Source organism: Lepidochelys kempii, chromosome 25 (genome assembly GCF_965140265.1).
Source record: "Lepidochelys kempii isolate rLepKem1 chromosome 25, rLepKem1.hap2, whole genome shotgun sequence".
In the NCBI taxonomy this organism is placed as follows: Eukaryota; Metazoa; Chordata; order Testudines; family Cheloniidae; genus Lepidochelys; species Lepidochelys kempii.
The window spans coordinates 15,627,335-15,646,795 of NC_133280.1; the positions used below are offsets into that span (position 1 = coordinate 15,627,335).

Here is a 19,461-nt window from a genome sequence, read left to right on the forward strand (position 1 = left end):
ACCTGGGCCTATAAACCCCGGCCTGAGTAGGGATTGCTTCTTGTTGGGTTTGTGGGTGGGGGGGCAGTTTCCCTACCAAGAAAATATCTGTTTCCACTCTGCGGAGACCTCCTGTCTCTTGGGGGTGGGGGGTTTATCTGGTTCACTGCACTCCCCATTGGGCACTGACATGGAGAGCCGCTGCCCCCTTTCCCCAGGTGACCCCAATAAAGCCACGGGCCCTGCTGGTTCTTTTACAAACCTTTATTTCCATTCCTCTCCACCCCTCCCAGCCCGCTCCGTGCTCCTTTCACGGCTTTTTTTAGATAAAAACAACAAACCAGCTCTCTCCGACAATTCAGGACACACACAGATCCCCAGATGACTCTCGGTTTCCCCCGCCCCATTTCAACCCAGCTTCCCTCGAAGCCGCAGCCGCGAGGGGCCTTCAGCTCCGGGATCGTTAATGGCTGACACAAAAGGCAGAGAGGCCCAGCTGGCTCGAACGCACCTGTCAGGACAATACCACAAACGCCACCTCACTGAGCTGATCTGCCGAAAAGCTATCATGAAAAATCGTGGGATGGATCCCAGCACGTACACAAAATATCCCCTCCCCCCTCCCCAAACTGCCCTCCCCCCTCTCCAAAAACCAGATATGTTGCACACATTAAAGTGATACAGAACGATACAGAACTCAGAAGGGGGGAAGGATGAAAGAGTCTCTTTGCAATAACAACCTACAGGATCCAGTGAAACTGAGGCAGCATCAAAGTAACGGGTCAATAGATATACAGCTTTCAAACCCAAGGCTAGGGGGTCCAAGGTAATAAGTTAATCTATACAGACAGCGTTAGGCAAATGGACTGATGAGCGGATTTCCTGCTGCTGCAGAAGGGTGTTCTCAGCACGAGTGCCCATGCAGAGTGCCTGGGCTCAGCGGCCCACGCCAGCACAACAAAACCGTAAGGAAATGAGACGTGAAGTCAAGGGATATGGAACATCCGTGAGATGGGCTCCCCCCTCGCCTGGCCACAGGAGCACAATCACCATCTAGAGCAGTTACAGCAAAAGGGGATGAATTGGGAGGCCTTGTCCAGGAACCCTGGAGTGTGGCTCAGGAATTGCCCGAAGCTCTGTGGGAGCTGGTGCTAGGGAGATGGGAGTGGGGAGAGGTACCAAGCTGGGAAATGGCTTGAGTTGGCTCCAACGCCGTGGCACAGGGGCCTGCCATCCAGCCCTTCCATAGCAGCGGCATCCCCACTGGGGAACCTGGAGATGTGGCGTGAACAGGCTGCAGGGGGTTCCAAGCAGCTCCCCACGGGGTCCCCCCCTCCTCCCACTACTAGAGCAGCCCCAGGGGGAACTTCCTCCGCATCTGGCTCAGAGCAAGGCTCCTCTTGGCCAGCTGCGGTTGCTGCAGCCAGCAGCTCTCCTTGCACCGAGCATGGGCTGGCAAGGACCAGACAGAAACCATGTCCATGGCAGAAGAGTCATGGCAGCTCCCTGACACTTGCCCTGGGCCCTAGAGAGTGCCTGGGCTCAGGGACAGGGAAACACTGATACTCCCAGCCTCTTAGGTGTCAGCCTTGGGCCTTGTCTACCTGCCGGATTTACCCGAATCGGCAGAGCAGAGCTGCAGCAGTGCAAACCCTTCACATGGGGGCAGCGCGTCTCATCCAGAGTCTGCCAGAGCGTAAACGCCTTGCTGCAGAGACTGAGGCTGAATCAATTTACTGCATGCCCGGAGCCAGAATTTCCTCCCCGCAGGGTGCCTCCAATGCCTGCAGCCTCCAGGGAAGGTGAACCGAGAGCTGGAGCCACCCCACGGCCACATCCTCTCCCCATGGAGCCCCCATCTGCTTCTTGCCCATTTCCACGGCTGCAAAACCAGCTGCCCTGAGGCTTGCAAGGGGAGGGCTCTGCCCTGAACCCCGAGGGGTCCCCCATCATACGCAGCTCCCTGTTCCAGACGGGCGCTGCCATACCAACTCCCACGCTCCCTCCCCACCCCCATGGCAGGGTGCACTCTCTCCCCACCCCCCGTGCTCCCCTCTTTGCTCCCACCAGTCATCTGACTCCATCCAACCAAGGTCACAGACCATGCTGTTCTCACCGAAGCTCCCTCCCGGAGCATTGGAGACACAAGGCCAGAAACCACCCCCAACTAGATCTCCCTCAGTACCACTCCCTGCTGAGCTGGGATTGTGAACAGGGGGAGGAAAACATTTCCCCCTCCCGCGCACGAGGACAATGGATGGAGGTGGAGCCGGGAGCGGATGGCCCCCCCACAGCCCAGGATGGTTATCTTCAAACACAGTGTGGTGAGGGGGTTTAAAACAGCAGAAAACGGGAAGGCAGATCAAAACAAGGGGGGGTTGCATTAAAATGTTCACAGGAAATAAGGCATGGAGATGACAGGCCGGCAGGGGGTGGAGGGGGGGCTCTAGAGCACTGTTTTGTCCAGATCCACCTTGACCGGCAGTGGCCCCGCCTCCTCGTTGTCGTCCGCTGGGCAGATGGTGACAGCGATCACAGGGTGCAGAGAAAAGGGGGCCGAGCCATCCAGGTTCTCCAGGTCCTCCTTATCGCCATTAATGCTCAGCGTCTGGAAGAGAGCCAGAGCCAGACACCAGGTGACAGGGCGTGGCCGGGGACGGAGGGGGCTGTGGCAGCGGAGAGGGGGACATATCACAGCAGGGGTTTGGTTTGCACCCATTGAGGGCCCAGCCCAGAGTCTTATCACCACGGCTCCCGGAATTTCTGGGATTCATTTCCCAACGGGAGCCATGATTTAACCCCTCAAAATAAACCAGTCTCGGGCGCTGTTTGGCTAAGGTCAGGGGGTGAAGTGCCGGAGCCCTGGTGTACCCGGGGCATGTGCGAGGATGGGTTACTCTTTGTGCTTTCCAGGCTCTCCTCCCCACTCAGTGTCCTCACCCAGCAGACAGTGCAACGCAGGCCAAGGGTATGAACTGCCCCCAGCCCACCCGGACGTCCCCCAGTGGGCTGTGGCTGGGTTCAGTGCCCGGTCCCGGCTCAGTGGCATCCGCACCTGAGTTTGCCCTGGGATGCCAGCTGGCTCCGTACCTGGGTCTTGACGTGCTGGTCCGGAGCAGTCACCAGGCTGGCACAGCTCAGCCACAGCATCACCATGATGGAGAGGAAGAGGCAGGCAGCCAGGATCCAGCGAGGAAGGCCTGACCGCCTGTAGCACCCCACCACCCCCCGCCAAAGAGAGAGGACAAGTTTATGGCTGGGTATCAGGGTGGAGGGGGGCACAAACAGGACTCAGAGAGGGCCAACGAGGGAAGGATTTCCCCTGGCTCCTCCATGGAGCATTCCCTTTGCAGTCTCACCCCTGGCCAAATAGCCACGCCCTTGGACCAAATAACCCCACCCCTCACCCAGATAGCCCCGCCCCTGGACCAAATAACCCCACCCCTCACTCAGATAGCCCCGCCCCAGACCAAATAACCCCACCCCTTGCTAGCAACATTTTGCAACATTATTCTGCAATGGAAATCCCTATCCCCCCATCCCCTTTCTAGACCCCGTCCTCTTTCCTTCCCTGCCCCCATACCCCTCTCCCAATTTTCCAGGCCTTTTCATTCTGCCTCTCCCTCTGCCCCCCTCACCCTTGCGGGGCCAGGCCTGCACCTACTTGGACATGCAGCCCAGGAAGTCGTGCTCTGGCTGATGGGTCTCCACATGCTGGAACTTGGTTTTGCTCTTTGGCTCTTTCATGGGGGGTTTCTCCAGCTTTTCCTTGCGGCCTGGCAGGACGACACCCAGACCCAAATGACCCCCCTGCCACAGCAAACTGGGCACAACCACCTGGGCCCCCAACGAAGCTGGGGCTGCTACTTGCGTGCCAAGGCCAGAAAGGGGAGGGTAGAAAACGGGGCAAATAGAACTGCAAGCCCTTGACCTGGCTTACTGGATAGCAGCCTAGAACGAGACCATCCCCAAAAGACTTAAAATAATGATCACTCCAGGCTTTAAACAGCTCCAGGAGGCTGGCACAAACCACCCAGCCCTTCGCACTGAGGGTGCCAGCTCCCCGCCCCCCACTGGAACGTCGCGACTGAGAGCTGTGCCTGGTCAGGAGCCCGTGTGCAGTGAGTTTGGTGGGTTCTTAGTTTGGTTCCCAGCAGCCAGGTGTCCATGGCACAAACCCACCCCCACATGCCTTGTGCTGGCAGCCTCAGCAGAGGCTAGAGACGGAAGGGGACAGGGCACCTGAGCTGCCTGACGGCGCTGGTGCCCTCCTTGCCCCTCCCCCCCGCCCCGGTCAGGACGAAGCCTCAGGACTGTATGTGGAAGCTTCCATAGCATGGGGGATGGTCCCAGGTCAGTGGAGGAGGGGCATGGGGCGGGATGGGTGATCTGCCCCTCGGGTAGGAGCCCGGCAGAGGCAGACTCCAGGCCTGCACTAGGATTCAGCCCAGAGTGTGTGCATGTCCCAGGGGGCTAATCAGAGGCCACAGGCTCTAGAGAAACCGGCTCAGAGCTGGGACCACCTTTCCAGCAGCTCCCAGCCCCCTTGACCCACCTGGCCCTGCCCCTTGCTCACCTGTGTGGGGCCTCAAGGTGTTAGGACTGGAGACAGGCCAGGACTTCTCCATCAGCTCCGACTTGGGTGCTGGCATCTCGGGCACCGGGTACTCAATCTCCGGCTGGGACTGAGGGGCCAGCATTCAAAAAGAAATAAAAAGGACCAAAACGCAGTTAGTGACTGAGCCACAAAACCTCCTGTGGGGGCAGGACTGGCCCATGGGGGGGAGGCACAGGTTCAGCTGGGGGGCATGCGGGATATTGAGGGCCAGATCCCTCCTGCAGCATTAACCCACAGAGACAGCCTCTCGCTGAGTCTGGGCAGCACCTGGCACAGTGGGGCCCAATCTCAGTGCCCGTCCTCGGCATCACCAGATACAAACAAGAACAGTTATTATTGTAGGGACGCAGGACTTGCCACAAAGGCTCGGACACTGGTTTGTCAGTCAGCCTGTCTGTCTGTCCGTTGTACTTCTGGGGTGCCTGTCACCTCAGCAGCATCTGAGTGCTGGATGGTACAATCTAGTCTAGCACCAGGCCATAACTCCATCTTGTAGCTCAGTATCCTACCTCCCTGCTGTACCAGAGCACTGGCCCATCTAATGTGGTGATCCATTCCTGGTTCTGGCCAATATCTGATGCTTTGCAGGAAGACAAATATACCTGGTCACTGGTGAAATGCTCAGCATGCGTGGGATAAGAGGGAACCCCTTCCTGATCCCCTGCAGCTTCAGCTTCTGCCCTGAAGCATGGGGTTCCATGCCCTGTTCCCATAGCCACGCAGGGCCACTGATGACCTCAGCTGCGTGAGCCTACCTGGAACACCACCACTTTGCCATCGTCTGCCTGCAGGTAGAAGGTCCAGGTGGACGAGATGAAGCTCTGGGCAGAGCTGACGATGTCGTTGCAGAAACTGGAGACCAAGTCAAACATGGAGAAGGACACGGGCTGCAGCTCCAAACTCTGTAAATAATCAAAGAGAAGAGGACCAGCTCGCTGTGCTGGGAACTCCCGCATCATCCTGCCCCACCCCAGCCCCAGCTCTCTAGCATACAGGGCTCAAGGCTCTGCTCAAGGGCTCTAAAGCAGGTCTATTGACCAGACCATGCTGAATGACCCACCACATAGCCTTAATGAGCTATGAACCCTCCTGAGAGCGAAAGGAAGGTCTAGTGTTTAGAGCACTAGCCTCGACCTTGGGAGACCTGGCCTCAATTCCCAGCTCTGCCAGAGTCTCTCTGTGACCTGGCGCAAGTCCCTTGGCTCCTCTGTTCCTCATTTTCCCCACCTGTGCAATAGGGATTACAGCCCTGTACCATGTGGCTTAATCCATTGATGACATGGAGACCCTCGGATATTACAGTGAGGGAGACAGACGACAGCTAACCTCCATATAGCCCAGGGCAGGGGCTGGCATTAAATGCATTGGCAGGGCTCAATATAGGTCCCCCTGCACAGGCAATCCCGTGCCTTCTCGGAGGACCATTTGCCCCGGCACCATCAGCCTCAGCATGAAGGCCCTGAGCTGAGCGGGCCACAGAGATCAGAGTCGATACACACTGGCTGGAGGCGCTGGGGATAAACAGCCCAGCTCCTTCCACCAGCACTAAACTCACATGAAAATGTTTTAAAGAAGAGGAGCTGAGATGCCGAGGGCGTTTCTCTCCTGCCAGCTTAGCCATGCCCCGGATACTTGGCTCTTTGCAAGGTTTGTTATGTTTTAAAGCATCCCTGCTGGAATCTGCTCGGCTGCTCCTTGCCATGGACGTAGAACATTTCTCAAGGCTGGGAATGCCAGAGCCCCTCATTCAGTCAGATGAGCAAATAGGAAAGAAATAGCTCAGGTTCTGTAGCTGATTATCGTGCTAAATCTGCTTTGCCTGCTTGCCCAGGAATCCAAAGGAAACATGCTTTGGGTGGAATGAATGGAATAAGGGAAGGTCTGGAACACTGTCGCCATGGAGCAATCTCGTTTGGGACCTGGCCTTTCACAGAGTTCCATCCACCCATTCTTTCAGGGGAAGCAGGGACAGATGCTTGTCCCCTTTACAGGGACAGCTGCCACTCTGATACAGCCAGCCGACTGAGGCTTCTTTCCCACAAAGAAAAACATTGATCTCTACCACTGATTCTGTGTTCGACCTTGGGCATGTCACTGGACCATTCCATGCCTAAGTTTCCCCATATTTAATGTTTGTTACCAGCCTCCCAGGGGTTCATTAATTAATCAGTAGAAAGCACTTTGAGCTCCTGGGCTGAGAAGCTGAAGAGGCAGCACTGTATGCCCATGCCTGATCCTTACTCCTCACTGCAGAAAGCCATCCTGCAAAGCTGAAAGCCTCTACCTGGGGCCAAAGGCTAACACAATTATTTGGGCAAAAGCTTAATCAATTAAATGTAATCATAGATAAGAACCTTCCATCTTGGGAATTCAACAGCATCCCCTAGCTTAGCCCAAATCAAGGCCTTGCGCAATGCAATGAACCTGCTGCCATTTATGATTTGATTTAAACAGCCCTGCATTGGGTGGTTCTGCCTCCAACAGCCCAGACCAATCCATTCCCTGGACAATGTTATTCGCAGGTTCCCTGTAAGCTCTGGCACCATTTGTCTGTCTCCTGCATCCCAGGTACCTGGTGACCATCAAATGCCCTGAAGGTGTGCTATGCAGGTGGGATTCTCGGAGGGGGAACAAGGACATGAAATAAACAAAGACCCCTTTTTGCTGTCAAATATTTGTAAGTATTGTTTGCTAGTGGGGAATTTTACTGCTGTGTGAGGGGCTGCAAAGACCTGAGATTGCAGGGATCCAAAATGCCCGGCTGCAGAGCCCAGAGCCAGGACAGCGTTCCTCAAAAGGGCTGCAGTGTAATGATACTGCGATGTGGGGGTATGGCACGTCGCTGCTGCCATCTGGTGGCAAGGGGGACGTGGGGCAACTGAATAGGGGGGGACAGCGGACCAGACGTCTGTGCTCCAGACAGGCGGCCTACGAGGAGTTATCACAGCCACCTCCATCTTCAGCCAGCTGATCTGCTGAGTGTGCGTTGGGGGGAAAGGGGGAGACGTCAGGAAGGGGAAATGGCAACTGGGCTCTACGGTTTTCCTGTTTCAATACGGTTTGCAAAGCATGCTGGGACCTTTGGGGGGCTGAAAAGCACTAAAGCTGTCTTTCCCAACGGGCAGGGTGCGCCCCCGCAGAGGGCTTGATGGAGTAGCGGGGGGACATGGACAGATCTCTCCCCTCTTCTCCCAAGTCTCAGCTTTCATTTCCCAGAGGCCGTCAGCCTCTAGCTGCTACAGCTGGGACAAAAACCTTCCAAAGGTGAAGTGAGCGTACAGGGCAGAGTGACGCCTGCCCAGGCCTGCAGCGACCCTGAAGCAGTAGCTCCAAGATGGTAACTGCCCCGTCCACGCCACGAGGTGCTAGCTCAGACCTGCTCCCCCCGCTCATCGCAGAGTGTGAGAAAGGAGAGGGCGGGTCAGACCGTGCAGATCTGCACCAGCATTTCCCAAAATGTGGGCGGGGGGATTACCGGCAGGAAGGTGGCATGGTGGGAGATTTCAGAGTAACAGCCGTGTTAGTCTGCATTCGCAAAAAGAGCAGGAGGACGTGTGGCACCTTAGAGACTAACCAATTTATTTGAGCATGAGCTTTCGCGAGCTACAGCTCACTTCATCGGATGCATACTGTCTTCTGCAGTTTCCACAGGATGCATCCGATGAAGTGAGCTGTAGCTCACGAAAGCTTATGCTCAAATAAATTGGTTAGTCTCTAAGGTGCCACAAGTCCTCCTTTATGGTGGGAGATGTGTCCATTACAATGGAAAAGCCTTTAACACCACGTGCTGGGACTGCAGGGAGAGAGCGACTGACTTAGTCTTCCCGAAGGGCAGGCTGAGACCTGTTCGATGTGGCTCCACCCAGGCATCCAAGCTGTGCCCTGCCCACTAGCTCTCACTGCCTCTGCTGTCTGCCCAGGGGCTGGGTCAGCTGGGATCCGAGCACACAGCGCTCCCTCCTCCTGGGGTTTCTGAGCCAGAACTTGTCTCCCAGCCCCCTTGTTATCTGCTCCTGGCCCCATCACTGGAACAAGCTCCAGGGTATAACCCCCTTGGCGTGCAGCTGGGCTCTGTGCAGAGAGGCAGCAGCTGTACTGGACACCAGGACCACCAGCAAGCTTTAAACCCCAGGTTTGGCAAGGAGCGACACTCCCTCCCCGCTGCCAGGCACAGCCAGTCACTCCTCCGAGCCTGTCTGCTGTGGCAGCTGTCAGCACAAATACGTCTGCAGCTCCCTCGCCCACGTGTCTGCCTGCCCTGGCCCCCAGACCGAGGCCAATCAACAGCCCGCCCTGCAGAGCAGGATCCACTCCACCAGCCACAGGAGGGTGAGTACGGATCCTCCTGCACCCAGGCCCTGAGCACAGCTCCCAAGGGAGCAGCCATGTGTCTGCTTGGAGCAGCATGGGGGCCCTGCGTACCAGGGAGCAGGTACTGACCACGCGCCCGCAGGATCCTGCAATCCCAGACCAGGCAATGGGCCCTCCTAGCCCCACCTCCTCCCGCCAATCCCCAGTGCTGCCAAAGGAGACAAAAGCTCCCCACAGTGCAGCTGGGCGGAGATGCAGGGTGCTGTATATGGGGCCAAGGAGCAGATTTGCTCCCAGCCCCCGCTGCTCCAGGCAGTCTCCTTGCGCTCTGCTGCAGGAGAGGTCTGATCATTGCAGCTTTGCCGTGCGACCGCGAAACAGAGCGTCCAGGGGCCCGGTCTCAGGCAGCTGCTGCCCAACGCCCCGCAGGGCATGCGGAGGCCAGAGGATCCCAGGGCTGAATCCACCCCAGTGCTCTCCATGCAACGCCTCGTGCTGGGGCTGAACGAAATCCAGCCCCTCCCCGCTGAAAACAATAAAAGCTGCATCTGGGTGTTTGGGTCGCAACGCCCCCTCACCACACGCCCTGGGCCCTGCCAGGCACTGGGCTAACAGGCACAGTCTCACATGTCTCCCGCGCTCCCAACATGTGAATAAGGATCCGAGGGTCGGGGTGGGGGTTGCAATCAGCCTGGGGGGGGGGGTCTGGCCCTAGATCGGCTGCACGGTTGTGGCATCTCCAGACCGTCAGTACTGAGGGGCTCTGTCATGGCTGGAGCAGAGGTGGGAGGAGAATGGGGTGACAAACAGGGCAGCTTCCTACACTGTCCTTGGGAGAGCACATTGCATGGAGCATATGCCTTGCTGATGCTCCCCCGTGGACCAGGGACTGTATGCGCTCCACTGGGGGGCAGGGTACCACAGCCCCTCCGGGAAGGGAAAACAGCTGGGGGTGATGAAAGCAAATCACTCAGATCACAGGCTCCCATCTTCTGGTCCAGCCTGGATTCTCCTGAGTCGAACAGGCAGAGAGAGGAGATTTGGCTGAACAGCTCGAGCTGAAACTGATCTAAAGACTGATATGAACTTGTAACCAGAGGAAAAACCCAGTTGTGGGTTTGAAGGTCAGGCCGCTACCCTGGCCCCAGGCCAGAGTCAGGGTGACCTTGTTAGAATGCAGGTAGGGCTTTTTATTGGTTTTACTGGCTTTCTCTGCAATGCTTTTACCCGCCAGGATAAATGCGCTTGCTGAGCAGAAGCTGGGGTGGTAGCTGGTAACATGCTGGTCACAGCCCTCGGAGAGAGAGCAAAGCAGCCATGCTGGCCGGTTAGACAGCCTGGCTTGCTGGGGATATCGCTGTGTAGAGCAGAGAGCTGGGGAGTGAGACACGAGCCAAATGACCCTCCCTGACACAGCCTCAAGGGAGCACCTAGGGGGAAATACAGGTGCCATTCCCCTGAATCTCTCAGTCCTCCACTCCAATCACTAGACACAGACCAATCCCCTCCAAGAGGCAAGAATAGAACCCTGGAGTCCTGCCTCCCAGCCCCCACTGCTCCACTTGTTAGAGACTTCCAGAGCCGGGAGTCCTGTCTCCCAGTGCCTTGCTTGGCTCACTCACTAACAATCCCCTCCAAGGAGGGGCAGAGAACCCAGGTGTCCTGTCTCCCTGTTCTCTGCTCTAACTGCTGGATGGCACTGCCTGGCCGAGGCTCTGAGGACACGGCAGCCCAGATGCCTGGTTTCGTCTGGAACAGATGCACCATGACTCACTCACATGGGGACGTTCCCAGCCCTTGCCTTCCCCGCCCTCTGCCCACAAGCACTTTGGAGAAGGAGCCAAATGCACGAGCATCAGCCTCCTGGGACGGACAGACCACAGCACTCTAATCCGATTAGAGCCGGTTTCCAGAAACCATGTCCTTGTGCCGCTTCCCACTCCCAGCTCTGGCTAATCTGGTCCCCACCCCCGCACTGGTACACGAGGGCATTGGCAGCAGAGCTGCCCTGTGGACAGGTGCCAAGAGGGGACAGAGCCCTGCATCGCCCGCCCGAAAAGTGCGGAGCCCCCCCGGGGGACTGCGCCAGAACCACCACCAGAAAGGGGGGGAACAAGGTCAAATGCTCCCGTCACGCACCCTCCGAGTGCAGCCGGATCCACCCGCTAGGGGGCTCCCGGCTGTGGCCCTTTGAACACAGCTGGGTTGGGTCCTTTTTCCCATTGCATCTTTTGCCAGCACGAGCGATGACAAGGGAAAAGGAAGAGAGGAGGACGTGCTGCCGGACGGGGGGGTTCCACCCATTCCTGCCAGGCCGAATCAATGCAAGGTCCATGCGACCTTCCTCCGCTCCACTTACCTCCGGGATGCAGAGTCTAGACAGAGGGGGCAGGGCAAACTGTTCCTCTATCCTTCCATCAGACAGCGAATTCCTCTGCATCCACAGATCCCGCCAGCCCTGCACTAGTCTCCCCAGCTGCCCCAGTGGATGGTCTTCCTCCAGGACACCCTGTCGGCTCCGTACGCCCACGGCACCCTGAGCCGACAGGCGCCGGCAGCAGAGCTGGCTGGGCTTTGTCTCCCGAGAGATAACAAGGGCATGAGGAGGAAGATCACGGCCCGGTACCCAGCTCGTCCTCCCCTGTTTCTCGGCATGAACTGCTGCCTGCCCCATCCCACGGGGATCGCTGAGAGCTGGGCTGCGGACAGCAACTGCCCAGCCAGAGTCACAACCCAGATTTCCTCATGACACAGCCACCGAATGGGACCGTTGGTTACCGCCCCTGCAATCCCTCCGACCCTGGAACGGGGGGCCCTGTCTGCAGGAGGGAGCCTCCACTCCAGGTGCAATCGATCCAGGGTTCCCCCCGGCTGGCCCAGTCTGCTGGCCAGATGGCCAGCTCAGCACTGCAGAGAGAGGAGCACTCGCTGGCTTCCAGCCCCCGCCGGAACGGACCCTGGCTCTCATCCTGCTCCCAGGAGCCATGGGCCATGGTGGGAGCTCCCTGTGCAGGAGAATGAAACTCCTTCAGCTCCTTGGCTTCCCTGCCGCACGGCTGAGCTGGAGACGGGAGGGGCTCTGCCGATGCTCCTCTCCCACTATGATCCATGGGTGCTGCACCTAGGGGGGCTGCGGGGGGCTGCTGCACCCCCTGGCTTGAAGGGGTTCCCATCACACCCAGGGGTTCACAGCCCCCCACTATACAAACTGTCCCAGCCCCCTGCTACGATCTGTTCTTCTCAGGCCCATCACCCAGGCAGCAGAGCCCCTTGGCACTAGGGAAAGAGGAGGCTGAAACCTTGTCTTTCCAGCTCTGCGTCTCGGGCAGCTGCTTCCTGCATCCAGTCATGCAGCCGAACTGCTCCTCAGCGCTGCTGTAGGCTTCGATACAAGCTGCAAGACAGGAGGGGAAGGGACCAGTCAGGGCCCGGGCACCCCGCAGCCGTCGGACACGAGCGAATTCGCAGCTCAGGACAACAAGGGGCTAGCAGCACAGCCTAGAGCCAGGCAGAGCGCAGCGGGGGTGTTGTGCCAGGGCACCCACAGCCCCCTACTATGCCAGCCCTGGGCTCCCACAGGCAGCTGTCAGCGTTCTTCGGCCCTGACAGCTATTCCAGGACTGGGCTTCTCCTGCCAGGTCATGGTCAATGTCCTGTGACGTTCACAAACGCCCCCTATGGACGAGGATGAGACCCCCCCAGCTCCGAGTCAGACACCCAGCTCAAGGGTGTGTCCACCAGCCAAACCCCGTCCGACAGCCCATCGGAGTCACCCGGAGAGCGCCTCGCCCAGAGCCACCCCCCTAGGCCGAGCTGGGCACACTCAGGGCTGCCTGACGGGCTCCATGCCCTAGTTCATTTCTGCCCAAAGAATAACCAATCATGGCAATCAGCACAACGTTCCCAGACAGGTCTCAGCTTCCAATGGGACACACCCGGATTTCCCATAAGCAGAGTCTTAACCCGTGCCGGAAAGGCCCAGTCCCCATTCCAAGCAGCTATCCTGAGATCCCAGCGGCGTGGCATGGGGGGGGCAGGGGGGATCGTCTCCCCTACGATACCTTAAACACTGAGGCCTTGTCTACCCTGTGGGGACATTAAAGCCCCCAGAGCACTTTTCACAAGAGTAGGGGGTTGCCCAAATAGCTTCAGCTGAAAAGTCCACCCTCCCTGGTGCTGAATACGGCTGCTCCGCCCCACCCCAGAGGCAGCTGCAGGCTGCAAAGCGAGGCTGCAAAGTGCTTTGGGATCCCTTGTGATGAGAGGCACTGGGGGGTTAGCACATCGTCCCCGGGCCAGGGAGGAAGCCCGGTTTGCTCACACGGCACCGGGAACTCGCTGGACAGCCTTCGGCCTGGCGGGGGGATTCGGTCGCTACTGCAGGAAACTTCCATCTTCGCAGCTGCCTGGCAGTGAGGCTAGAACTGCAGAGGTGTGGGGAGTTGGCTTCAGCAGAGGATCCTCCTCTCCCTTTTCCCGCCCCTTTGAGAGGCTGAAATCACGGTTGGAACATTATTAATCCCCTTGGTATTTGCTGTGGCCATAGCCCTTATGGGTTCATTTGGGGCCTTGCATCCAGGTGACTCTCTAACTTCCAGGATTTGCACCAGGGAGCAAGCGGAGCCAGCCCAGATTTGCACCAGGGAGCGAGCAGAGCCGGCCCGGATTTGCACCAGGGAGCGAGCGGAGCCGGCCCGGATTTGCACCAGGGAGCGAGCGGAGCCGGCCCGGATTTGCACCAGGGAGCGAGCGGAGCCGGCCCGGATTTGCACCGCTGGTGCATCACAGCCATGGAACTTTGTTTGGACAGCATGGGAGCGCAGAAGGAGCAGAAGCAACCTCTGTCCTGACAGGAATAAGTGGAGAAGCCACTTCTGGACAATGTAACTGGGGGGCCACGGGAGAAGAGGGGAGGGGAAGTTAGTTGGCTGTACTGTTCTTTACCTGATTCACATTCAGCTCTGGTTGTGTTCAGCTCGGCGCTCGCATCCACAAAGTGACAGATGGAGAACAGCCGGCAGCCTCGGTAACAGGCGTTGAGCGCAGCATCCTGGGGAGAGGAAGAGGAGAGCTAGGAGCTGGTACAATACACAGCGCAGTGGCTGCACCCCAGTGCCCTGCAAATACCCAAATGCCCCTGGGGACCCAGCTGTGCTCTGGGACTGGGGCAGCAGGGAGAGGGCAGGGCGGGAGGGAGGGAGCTTTGCACTACATGGGACCAGGACCTCCAGGGCTTGGATCCTTGGTGCCGGCTCCAGATCCTTCCTCCCTGTCAATGGAACACAAGCACCAAGACCTAGCACCACGTCTAGGTGGTGGCACCGTCTCCCAGGAGGGGTGGTGGAACCCCAGTGCGCTGGGCATTTACAGCGAGGCTGGACAAGGCCCTGCAGAATATGCTGTAGGGAAGGGACAGGGCTCCCCGGGGAACGGACTAGATCAGTGGCTTACCACCTGTGGACCATGGACCCCGCAGACTATGTCTAAGATTTCCAAAGGGGTCCGCACCTCCATTTGAAATTTTGTAGGGGTTGACAGAAGGTTGAAAACCCCCTGACCTAGAGGAGAGCGAGCTGGCCTCCTGCACCTCGAGCTGGTACGACCCTCACAGCACTGGGCAGCCCGCAACGCTGCGAACGTTTCTCTGAAAAACTCGGCGTGATGTTGGCTACCCGAGAACCATGGGCCTGGCGAGCCAACAGGACGTGTGTTTCTCACACGCACACTCTGTGGGCCCGTGCACGTGGGGGAGCACGCACATGTTCGCAGGGGGAGCACAGTTCTGAGGGCACCTTCACCCCCTCCCAGAATCCTGCCACGGGGCCGGGCCCCAGCGAGAGCTGCACCAGCCTCAGCAGACACAACAGCTTCAGCAAAAGAACCGAGGTGCCGTTTGCTGCTCTCGCCTCCTGGGCGCTGCACCCAGCAACCTGCCCCTGTATCGCCACTGACCAGCAGGGGGGAGCTCGGGGCCGCAGCAGGACACACAGCCCCCTCCTCCCTGCCTACCTGCCTTTGCCAGGGCCCGATGCTGCCCGGCAATCACCCACAGCAGCCTTGTGAGGCGAGGCCAACCCCGAGCCCTCTCACCTGGGCTCACCCCTGCCCCACACGGCGACTGAGGAGGCTGCTTGGAAACCAGCCGTGTGACGCATCCACCTGCAGCATCCGTCCTCCTGAGTCTCTGTGGCAGCATAGCTCAGGCCCTGCACTTGGCACGGGGCGTCCTTACACGTGTGCGAAGTGTTGATCCCCCCCCGGTATTAGTATTTCCATTCATTGTGTGTATTGGGATCACGCCTGGCTTGGCTCCAGGCCCATCGTGCCGGGCTCCGGACACACGCATAACAAAAGGATGGTCCCTGTCCCACAGTAAAGTAGCTATACCACTACATCGCTCTTTTCATGAGTAGATTTGAAATCATTACCCCCATTTTACAGATGGGGAAACTGAGGCACAGAGTGAGGCAGTGACTTGCCCAAGGTCATCTAACAGGCCAGTGGCAGAGCCAGGAATAGAACCCAGATCTCCTGAGTCTCAAGCCAGTGTTCTAGCCAAGAGACAGCAAACAGACACAACGAAGACCAGGCAGGAGCCCCCAGGAAGAAGGAGATATTCCCATCAGTCTGCCAAGCACCTGTCTCAGACACCGCTGTGCATTCTGCAGGGAGGGTGAAAGAGGCAAGATTAGCAGGAAGTCAGAGTGGCCCTGGACCAGCAATTGTAAGTAGGGCTGCAGTTACTCTTCTCTACATGCGTGGCGATCTCACTGCATGAGACTAAATGATGATAAACATAGAACAAAAACAAGGGCAAGAAAGGAAAACACCTAGGAATAACTGAGCACTTGCTGGCGAATGGAGCCCACAAAACTGCACGGTTAGTTTTCAGAGACCACAAGTGATTTATTCCAAAAGAGGGCAAGGAAATTTCCCATCTCAACCAGTCTATCTTTTGGCCCTACATGGTCAGCAACCTCCCAGCCTGGGATTGTATTTCTCTCCGTGTGTATTTTTCTATGGTTGCGTTTGAAGACAGACAGACAAAGACACACTATTTACCTAAGGGTTACAACTTCATAACCTCTGCTTTGCACAGAACCCCAGGGCTGAATCCCAAATCCCCTGAACCCTGTGCCAGGAAATGGGAGCGCAGCCCTGCATTTCTCATGCTCAAATGCTGCGCGGACAATGGCATGAGCCTTTAGAAGGATCTATTTTACACTTCCTCTTCGAGGCTCCGTGTACCAGACAACTGGCCTGTACACTGAGGGAAGCCCTAGGGCATGGAAGCACAGTAGGATCATCCTTGCTAAGAAAGGAAGACCCACTTTAACACCATGCTGTCCAGGGTCACTAAAACAAACAACTTTTATCGCCGCCTGCCCAGCTTCTGTCTGGGCAAACAAACAGCCACTTGCAAGGGGATACACAAGAAGAGCCCAAGTTGCCCAGTTTACATTTTAAGATGCTGGCTCTTCCCCTGAAATCACTGCTTTATGCACGTCCTGTCTCAGGGGAGTTATTCCAGCAGGAAGGAGATGCTGGCATCCAGGTGGATTGCAGCAGCATCCAGTCCCCTCCATTCTCTGCTACACCACGGGTGGCCAAAGCCTTGTGCAAAAGCAACCCCGGGAATTCTATGGCACAGCCCAAGGCTGCCTGGTTTTTTGAAACATGGAGGTGCAGTGGGCAGAGGCGACAGATCCCAGCATGCCGGGTTCCAGCAAAGGCACTCGGATCTCCATAGAACATTGCATGTTGGGACCTGTAGTCTCCACAAGCCGCAGCGAGGTGGCTGCAATCAGCTGAAAACCATACAAGCCAGCTGCTGCCCTCACACGCTTGGGCTAGTTGCTCAGGCTGGCAGTAGGCTTTTCCTTTTTGCAGTATGTGTCGTACTTCAAATGGGTTTCACATTTTAAATATGTCTTTGCGAGATATAAAGTTACAGACCCCCCTCAAATGTTTTCGATTTGCACCCAGCTCCTGTGACTGAATCCCACAGGGACTCCACACTTTCACCTCCAAAGCAGGATCGCTAACCAGAAAGCAGCCCAAATGGCTTGGAAATCAGACGTCCCAGTTCAGAGTAACACCAGTTCTCACATGCATGCACATACAAAAACCTACCCAGAACAGCCCCAGCCCTCCCCCCGCTTCAGCTCCTGTTCATTTGAGCAAATCCTTCCCCCAAAGCATTATTTATTGCAAACGAACGATCCAGAAAACAAAAGCTAAAATGGACATGGAAAAATCTTGGACGTGGAGTTTTTAAACTATTTTTATTGTTGCTGCACAAACAAAAGTCGGTCCCGTTTCTAGATTAAAGGGGACGACACCAAGTGCAGATAATCCTGTTCAATATATTTTCAAAGGGTCAGTTACCAAGCCTGGGAGGACAAAGACCGGATTCTTCTTCCCTGATGAGTGGCCAGAGTGGATACCATGGCTAGGGGTGGGGAGTATTTCAATTACTTTTTAACTAAACTATTACTAGTGTATTATGGATGGCAAGTGTCTGACAACACCATGCATTTTCCCCTCCCTTGAACTGGTTTTAACAGCAGAAAATGTGGCTGGTTTTAAAACAATCAGGTGGGCTTTTCCCCTGCTGTGTTTGGATGTATCTCATGGATCTTTGATGGCCTTTTTGACCTGCGGACGTATGGCATGGTACATTTATTACAGCAAGGCGAGGCAGCCTCTGATCCGAGGCCTTAGTTTGAAGTTATTAGTTTAGAAGCCAGAACTGGGTTTTTTTCAATGATTATTGTTTGCATGGTTCTTGTCATTGCAGCTCTTACGAATGAGACTCGAGCGATTTCCTGAGAGCATTACTGGCTCCAGCACTAACAAGAGCTTCGTCCAGTGCTGTGCACACACCAGTGTGACGAGTTTGACGGTTCTCAGCCAGGAGGCTCCGCCACGGAGGATGCATCCGGGGAGGAGACGGTGCCCTACGGGTGCAGTGCTTTTCTCTCAGGCCTGGGTTTTCCGGGGAGTCGGGTGGGGAGGGGAATGCAGGGGCACCTTTCAGCTGAGCCTATGAGGGGGGAGCGGTGGGAGAGAGGGCCGGTGTCCTGCTGCATAACACAACCAGATCCAGCCACCGGCTTCTGCTCGTCCACTGGGTTATAAAACGGATCAGCAGCAATTTTACCAGCCCCGTCCGATCGCCCGCCCCCAAGCCCCGCACCTGGGCAGCAGCGTCTGCCCGGGCACCTTCCGCCAGTCCAGGAGCGTCCCCTGGATGAACGCCCTTCGTGTAGTGACAAGCTCACACCCCCCTTCCCCCGGCTCAGTGTTTTTAACACGACCCCCCCAGGCGAGGTAAGGAATCCATGGGCAAGGCTTTAAAACGGGAGGTGGCAGGCCAGAGGCCCTGGACCCTGCATAAGCAGAAAGAGGCAGAGCCGGGGGGGCGGGCGGGGGGGGATTCCACAGGACAAACCTTCTCCCTGCTGCAAAAAAAATTAGACCCCCCCCGCCCCCTTCCTGCTTGCAGAACAAATCGATGCACGAACAGTCCTGGGCTTTGCCCCTCCCCCTTCAGACAGCAGGGCCCCCCCCGCGCCCCGATACCTGGGCCCGATGCACAGACACGGGAAGATGGGCGCCTCCCCGCGGGTGTTTTGCTTTTGCTCACAGGCTCCCCCCCCCGCCCTTGAAAAATCTGTTCCTCTAACCCAGCCCCCCCGGGGAAATAACCCGCTGTCCCCGGCCGCCGGGACCGGGCTCGAACCCGCCGCACTCACCCGGGCTGCGCCTTGGCCGCAGCGCCTCTGGCAGGCGCCGATGTCCCCCAGCGGCGGGGCGAAGGGAGCCTCGGAGCCGGCGGCGGCCAGCGCCAGGCAGAGGGCGAGCAGCGGCAGGGCGCGGCGCCCCGCCATCCCGGGGCTTTGCATGGCTCCCCCCGGCCTCTCGCACTGCGGGGCTGCAGCCCGCAACCCGGGGAGAGGCAGAGCGCGCGGTGCCCAGCGGTGTCAATATCCCCGTGACGTGCTTTGCACAGAGCAAGGGAGTCTGGGAGAGAGAAGGGGGGAGGAGACGGGGGGGGGGGGATGCGGGCAGCTGGGGATGCAACGGTACCGCATGCATCCCGGCTGCAGGATCTGCGCTGGAGCTGCCTGCTGGGGAAGCAGAGAGCCCGAGCCCGGCCTCCCTCTGCAGCAGGGCTCCAACACCCTTCCTGCCCTGGGGCTGCCCCCTGGGCCCTGGGAGCGATGGCTCGCGTTTGCTTGGTGGATGAGCGCGCCCGGGATTTCCCTGTACGGGAGGATGGGGCAGCCCTGCCTGCTCTCCTGTGGCACAGGCCGCCCTGGGGCTGGCCTGGCTGGGAAGGGATCCCCCCTTGGCGTGAATTGTCACGCCGGCTGACTTGCTGCGGGGAGAGGAATGGAGCAGGGTGAGCCAGAGGCGGGAATGAGGCAATGAAAAATGGCAGGGGCAGGTTAGCGTGGGGTCTTGGGAGATGCTGGAGAAACCAAGAGAAGGGCGGAGAACTGGCTGTCCCCTGCCAGTGCCGCTCTATAAGCCAAGTGTATCATCTA

The 19,461-nt window shown here is 57.7% G+C and overlaps 1 protein-coding gene across 4 annotated transcripts; it reads right to left on the reverse strand.

Annotated features, from left to right (window-relative positions):
* Window positions 1-228: 228 nt before the first annotated feature.
* Window positions 229-18,938, reverse strand: TMEM59L (transmembrane protein 59 like). Of its 4 annotated transcripts, none has more exons than XM_073324514.1 (8): window positions 18,667-18,938; window positions 13,853-13,958; window positions 12,208-12,302; window positions 5,353-5,499; window positions 4,556-4,664; window positions 3,644-3,755; window positions 3,070-3,187; window positions 229-2,587 (listed from the first exon to the last, which is right to left on the reverse strand). In XM_073324514.1, exons 1-8 carry the CDS (start codon window positions 18,814-18,816, stop codon window positions 2,426-2,428), a joined length of 999 nt encoding a protein of 332 aa, XP_073180615.1. In that variant the 5' UTR covers window positions 18,817-18,938; the 3' UTR covers window positions 229-2,425. The 4 variants fall into 4 exon arrangements, with proteins under 4 accessions (XP_073180615.1, XP_073180614.1, XP_073180616.1 ...); XM_073324513.1 differs by having other exon boundaries at window positions 3,070-3,210; window positions 3,643-3,755; XM_073324515.1 differs by lacking the exons at window positions 12,208-12,302; window positions 13,853-13,958; window positions 18,667-18,938 and adding an exon at window positions 11,268-12,191 and having other exon boundaries at window positions 3,070-3,210; window positions 3,643-3,755.
* Window positions 18,939-19,461: the final 523 nt, after the last annotated feature.

What these genes read in the sequence shown, in the direction of transcription:
- TMEM59L (XM_073324513.1), bottom strand. Translation starts at nt 18,816, where the DNA reads ATGCAAAGCCCCGGGATGGCGGGGCGCCGCGCCCTGCCGCTGCTCGCC. An exon ending in CAGAGCTGAATGTGAATCAG is followed by an intron (nt 12,303 to 13,852) that starts GTAAAGAACAGT and finishes CCTGTCTTGCAG; the next exon opens with CTTGTATCGAAGCCTACAGC. An exon ending in CGCAGAGCTGGAAAGACAAG is followed by an intron (nt 5,500 to 12,207) that starts GTTTCAGCCTCC and finishes GATTATTTACAG; the next exon opens with AGTTTGGAGCTGCAGCCCGT.